Genomic DNA, 6774 nt, shown 5'->3' with positions numbered 1-6774 from the left:
AAAATGACGATGCTTCGGTGCTTGCTGTGAGGTTTCTCTGGCAATTCAAATGGTTCATGACTTTTAGACCATGGAAGTGGCCTAAAAGGAGACAGAGGACAAGAGCATACACAACATCAAGAAAATCTTGAGCCATCTCAAATCATAAACAGTTCTGCATCACCATATGCTCGATGTATAAGCAATTAAACACGACAAATAAAAAGCAACCTCAACATAACAAAATCACAACAAAATCTAGTCATTAACAAGCTCCCGTTTTCCATGTCCCGATCCAAAAGCAAGATATGAAAATTGCACATTGCCATAGTTACGTAATTTCCCTAGCTATTACTAGTATCCAGAACTACTTTCAACCTGCGTTTTGTCACTATTACTAGCAACTATTCTGGAGTTGGATTATGTTATTTCCTTGGAACGGCATCAACTACTCCCCATTGGCCGATCACAATTTATTCAAACATTTTCCCAAGCTTCACCAGCAGACCTCCAAACATTTTTTATGTGAACACAATCTGGCAGTCGTTATTGCATCTCTTGAATGACAATATTTTGCTGCGAGCTCCAAAGTGTCCAAGCACACCAACAGTCATCTTTTTTAAAGCTTTCACATTCTGCAAAATATAGTCAATGAGCTTGAATTCATATTCCTTGCCATTGAATTTTCTGATTTTTACTTCCCTCAGATGTTTCGGCAAGCATAATGGAACAGGCTCTGTAGAAAGATACTCAAATTTCTTGTCTTCAGCAGAGGATTCAATCCTGTCATCCCAAAACACCTGCCATTTGGAGAAGAATTACGGACTGGAATATCTAATCGAATACATTGGTGTGAGAAAAAAGGATCATTGGGACTCACTTCATCAAAGACCAGCACTTGAAGATTAGGTGCACTCTCAAGTAACCAAGATAACATCTTCCAGCACGAGTATGCTTATCATAATATTTGCAGACTTAGCTCAAGATAAGTCAGCTTTTCAAAAGTTGGCAGCAACTTTTGAAAATAAAAGGGTAACTTCAGGAAGAAATGAGAAATTTGATTAGACAAATAAACACTTGGAAATTTGAAGCTCCAGTCATTCTCCAAATCATAAAAAAAATAATTTGAGTTATGCAATAACCAAAGAAAAGAAAAGAAACTACCTCCACCGTGGTATCCAGCAAATAAAGTGATACCACACTTTGTGACCAATTCATAAGCTCAAATGCAACCTCACAGCGCAATAATTGTTCTTGATCTGATGTTTTCACAATATAAGGGCAAGAAACTGATATTCTGGCTTCGACAAGCCACTTGTGGTTTGGAAGAATGTGTACTTCAACTACATTGCCATCAAAGTTCAAATGTTGAAGCTTTGGGGCATTTATACTTGTTTTACTCTCTCCATCAACGTCGCATTCCAAATTTACAGCACTGGGGATGCCCAGAACAATGTCCCAATCATCAGACATACAACGGAGGCAGAGTTTTTGCAGGGAAGGGCTTTTTATCAAAAGGGTCTTAACTTGATCCTCTGGAAATGTTAAACAGTCAAAAGACAGTTCTATGAGCACGGGACAACCCTGAATGAGCCTGGGAGTAGACAGCTCATCTGTCAATATATATTGTGCCAAATGCAGAACCTTAAGATTCGGCAAAGAAACTGTTTCCGGCACATAGAAAACAGTAAAGCGAATTTCCAGCTTCATTTCTACAAGTGTTTTGCAACTGAAAATTGCTGGACACGACAAAATTCCCGGAGGAGACAATGCATAGGAACGATCATGTCCCACAAAAACCTCAAGTTGTTGGACTCCACAGGAAATTGCTGCACATATCAGAGAGTCAATTGCCACCCGAAAAATCTCAAGAAACTCTTTCAGGGAAAGATGGAATTTTCTCAAACAATACGGTTTTCGCTGAAGAATCAATCGATGACAACAATCTACCAATCGATCAAACCGTTGATAATTGGGACCCATAATGTCTCGAAAAGAGTGATCAAATTCCAGATGAATATTGGGAAGTAAAGTGAAAAGGTAACGCCATCGAGTGGATAGGATGGAGGTGGCTGCAGCTTTCTTTGTTGGAAGAAAGGAAAGGATATGACAGAGAAGGTCATTTGGAAGAGCACTTATCCGATCAACATGATCAACTTTGACATGATTTTGCGACTGGACTTTGACAGTTTTTTTCCTTCGATTGCTCCGAATTCTTGGAGCAAAAAAGGATCTCCGGATACGAGACATTTCTAGCTACATATAATTTGACCAAAAAGAAAGTGCGAAGATATGTGAAAGCTAACTCGAAAAAGAAAACTCAAAAGAATTCAGGGGTAGCATTCTCTAGTTGTTTTGTACAATCCAAAAATTCGCTTCAACATTTATAGGCACTCTCGTATTAATGTTTCTAATCCGCTTTGTCTTCTCTGTTACGGGGAACTGAAGAGCTCACATCACAAAAATGTGGAAATATGTGACTGTTATTGATTTTTCACAAGCACAACTGCATGATATATTAACTGCAATGTATAGTTTAGCCTTACATTTAATGTAGCTCAACTATGTAATTGCAATGTGAAAGTGCAATTATGTATGCCTTCCCCCAACCACCCGGGGAAGTTTTGAGATTCTATTTTATATTCCCTAGGAAATTTTGAAATTTTTTATCGAGGGTACTTCTCTTGCCCCCTTAGATTTTGATAGAATTCCATTTGCTCCACTACACCTAACTTTCGGATTATAACAAATTTAAACTACGAAGTTCAATTTGTCATTAATTGTATTAGGTTTACATGTTGACTTGTTAAAATTTTTTCTATTATGTCAACAAAAAATTTGTTCAAAACTAAACTATATGCACATTTCAATTTACTATTTAACTTTTTGATTTACAAAATTTTAAATTAAAGCACTTTGTCCTGAATGCAGATGATCCGTTATATATGAATTTGAAGCTAATAATTAAGTTTGTATAATTTCTAAAGTTCTTTTCTTAAACATATAAAACCAATATATATCTAATTAGCAATATTATATGAATATTTTTTTAGTTGCATTTTCTCATAAATGATTGCTTTTCAAATTTGGGATTAGAGAACACTAAAATTATTCTTTTTAGAAAAAACAAAGTGAATAGTATTTTTTTTGTTCTTAAGATTGTAACAGCAAGAAGATAAAAAATTGAGTAGTAAATCACATTTTAATTACTGAAAATGCTAGACCCAAGACCTTGGCCAGTGGAGTCAAGATTATATAGGATTATTACTATTCAGTTTAAATTATATATAATGTACTTTTTTTTTATTTTTTTGCTTTGATCTTATCAATTTTTTGGTTTAATAACAGTAAAACAAATTGTATCAAAAGAGAGAGTTTGACAGATGTTGGGATTTAGGAATGGCATGTAATAAGAGGTGAGGACTTTTCAAAAAATTAGGGGGCCAATGAAAAAAATAGGGGTGTTTTTTTACAATATTGGAGGGGGATGGGAATTGACTTGTTGACATACAAATTTGATTTAATTTTTTTGATTCTTTACTTTGAGTTGCAATCAACTATCAAGTTTGGATAGTTAACTCAAAAAAAATAAAATAAAAGAATGGTAGTGACTGAAGCTAAAACAGGCCACCCAAATTTTTTTAGGACAAAAAAATGGCCAAAAATTAAGAATTACACTTGAAAGTGATAATTCTTTATACATAAAGTGGCCCCCTCCATAGAAAAAAATTCTTGGCTCTGTGACTGGTGGCAATACATCTATTGCATCTCGCATATCTCATTTTTGTAACTATTAATAGCATGTTGCTTTGAAAAGTAAATAAATTGAATGAAAATTTATTTATCTATTTATATATTAATATAACTTTGAATATTAGGTAAAGTGTACCTCTTTTGGTACTTTCTTCCAAATTTTTTCTAATCTACCTTTTATACTTTATTTATTTATTTTTGGTTTAGGCATAATTATTAAAGTTAATATTATAAACACTAGCAATATATATAGTGTCATAGTTGGATGATACTTTTGCAAAATTTAGATTTTAAATTTAATTTCAGATTAATTGTTACACATCTAATGGAGATAGTATACACATTGCTAATGCATGGAAGATTAATCCTTATTATTAAGCATAACAATCACTAATATCATAAATAAGCCATATTGAAATATAACATTTTAAAATCCTCTAAATAATCAAACTTTAAATAATTCAAACATTTGTTCAATAGTGAAGTCTAATTCCAACTTTAATCAATACTGAGTTTTTTATAATCAATGGAGAAATCTTTGATAACAATGAATATGGATTGTGTTCAATCAATACCATGGTGAAAATCAGCAATACTTCATTGCACAATTCTTTCTTATTAATCGCTTAACCATGATTTTAAGTTACCAAGCAAATTTTCACACACAAAAAGAAAAGAAACAATATACAACTTTTTATCACCATAGTTTAGTTGATGTTGCTATCAACGTTTTGCTCAGCAAATTATTTGTACATATAATTTCTTTCCTATACGAGTGTTGCTCGGATCCTTCATTAAAGTCAATCAACTATAGTTGTTCAAAGCAAAACTGATTTTGTAGCCTCGCAACTCATGAATTTGTTTTTCCTCTTTATGGAATATCTACTATGTCTAAAATCCTTTATATCAAGAGTTGAAAAGTACACTAAGTATTATTTCTTAAATTTATGATCAATTTTTTTACTTAGTTTTAATTGCCTTAGTTAGATGAAATAGTAGTGTTTCGAGTTTTGTATATCAATTTTATAACTTTCATTTGGTACATATAAAACTTACAACCACAATAGGAGTGTTTAAAAGATTATATAATTCCTTGTGCATAAGGTATACAGGAAACTTTTTCCATTCTAATTTGGTATTAAGTTTTACAATCTAAGTGCAAACTCAATTATCTATTTAGTCATAAGGTGTAGAGATAGTAAATTGAGCAAGTTATGAGAATCTTTTATTAATATTATAATTATTTCTATTTTGTAGATATATTTCAGCATTGATTTTCATATATTTTTCTTTCTGAGTATTTGCAAATAAAATAAACTGCATTAAAAGATTCTCGTTGCGTGTTAAAATGAAGTATAAACATTAAAACGAATTTATTTACACACTAAAATGCATCATTTATACTCTTACCCCTATGGTTGCTCATTGATATTTTGCAACCTAAATTTTTTCATTTTTTCGCAATCTTTGAATTTCAAACGTTAAAGATCACATGATATTTGTTGTTATCTTGACCGATTCAACTTCTTTCTCCCACTTGGCAATAATCTCGATGCATATTAATTATGCATTTATCTTCCACTATAAACTTATAAATCCAATTTGAATGGCTATCTAAACATGGTTTCAAACACTTATTACATTCACATTAGTATATCATAGCATATACTCCCTCCGTCCCACTTTGATAGTTCTATTTTTCTTATTTGTCTGTCCCAAATTGTAGTCCACTTTCCGATTGAAGAATGTAGCTGTATTTTAATTTCTCTAAAATACCCTTATTCAATGTAAGTTGTTACTATAAACCTGCTACATTTAATACATTTAGATTTTCCAAGCTTATTTATATCAGGAGGGAAACAAACTATGTCATCATTAGCTACAAACCATGAGTGAAAATTTCCAAAACCAACCATATTCCCACAATTTTTCTAATGAAACTCCAACAAAAGAATATGATTTCGAGTTCCCATAAAGTTGTACTCTAATTAATGTGAGGGTATTTTAGAAAAATAGCTACCTAAATTGATTGTTCCAACAAAGTTAACTACCTTTTCTTAGACTGTGTGAAAAAAAAATCAGGACTATCAAAATGGAACGGGGGAGTACAATATTAGCATAAAGAACAACTTGTTCTAAGCTTTCATTTCTGACAATTAACCCACAATGGTTGGATAAATAATACCTTCTTAAAGTTACGACTGACATGATTACTGTATCAACTCCTGTTTCTAATCTATCATGTCAAGTCCTCCTCTTTTTTTTTTTTCACCTTTTGCGTTATAATTGTAATTTGAAATTTCTACTTCAAGATTACTAGTAAATTTAGGCAACTTTTAGTTGCTGCTGATTTGTCTATACTTATGTTCGAGTTGCTTTATAATGACACGTACTGTTTTTTTCAAACATCATTGGAGAGCCACCAAACTTTTCATTTTTAATTTTTTATTATTCATGTAGAAACCAAAAATTCTATAGAAAAATATGGGAGATATATTTCACAAATTCAATATGATGAAAGGCAATTTATGTGACGACCGCACCTCCTCCCAAGGCATACTCAAGGGTTTGGTAGATCGCCTGCCTAACTCTCGCCAGAACTCATTCATTCATTCAATCAACTTTCAAGATTAACCATTCAAACCTCCAAAATAACATTTAAGTTTTACAATTCAACCAAAATGCAAACTTATTTACAACCCAAAAGCCAAATGTGTGATACAACATCAAATGTCAAAATACATCATATCTACCAAAAGAATAAGTACAAAAGGGTTATGCACTCTAGTTCACACTTAATTGCTCCGGACCTCCACTTCTGTAAGGAAAACAAAACTAAAGGAATGAGTTAAAAACCTAAAAGCCCAGTGAGGTTCCCAAACAAGCAATCAGGTAGAGAAACCATGAAAGTATTGCATTCAACAGTTTGAACATTTTGCACAATAATAAACAGTCATTCAAGAAGTAAAAATTCATTCATTGGAAGGATACATGCTCATTTGGAGCCATTCATTCAGTTATTCAGTCTCCGGACATTTCTCT

At 32.4% G+C, this 6774-nt stretch overlaps 1 protein-coding gene across 1 annotated transcript; it reads right to left on the bottom strand.

The window, feature by feature from the left end:
- Positions 1 to 500: 500 nt before the first annotated feature.
- Positions 501 to 2229, bottom strand: LOC113699938 (putative FBD-associated F-box protein At5g56440). Its single transcript, XM_027220288.1, has 2 exons — positions 1144 to 2229; positions 501 to 779 (listed from the first exon to the last, which is right to left on the bottom strand). Exons 1-2 carry the CDS (start codon positions 2227 to 2229, stop codon positions 501 to 503), a joined length of 1365 nt encoding a protein of 454 aa, XP_027076089.1.
- Positions 2230 to 6774: the final 4545 nt, after the last annotated feature.

This window comes from Coffea arabica, chromosome 7c, assembly GCF_036785885.1.
Source record: "Coffea arabica cultivar ET-39 chromosome 7c, Coffea Arabica ET-39 HiFi, whole genome shotgun sequence".
In the NCBI taxonomy this organism is placed as follows: Eukaryota; Viridiplantae; Streptophyta; class Magnoliopsida; order Gentianales; family Rubiaceae; genus Coffea; species Coffea arabica.
The sequence above is the reverse complement of the archived record's forward strand: the minus strand, read 5'-3'. Positions and strand labels throughout refer to the sequence as shown.

What these genes read in the sequence shown, in the direction of transcription:
- LOC113699938 (XM_027220288.1), bottom strand. Translation starts at nt 2,229, where the DNA reads ATGTCTCGTATCCGGAGATCCTTTTTTGCTCCAAGAATTCGGAGCAAT. An exon ending in TGCTGGATACCACGGTGGAG is followed by an intron (nt 780 to 1,143) that starts GTAGTTTCTTTT and finishes TCCAAATGGCAG; the next exon opens with GTGTTTTGGGATGACAGGAT.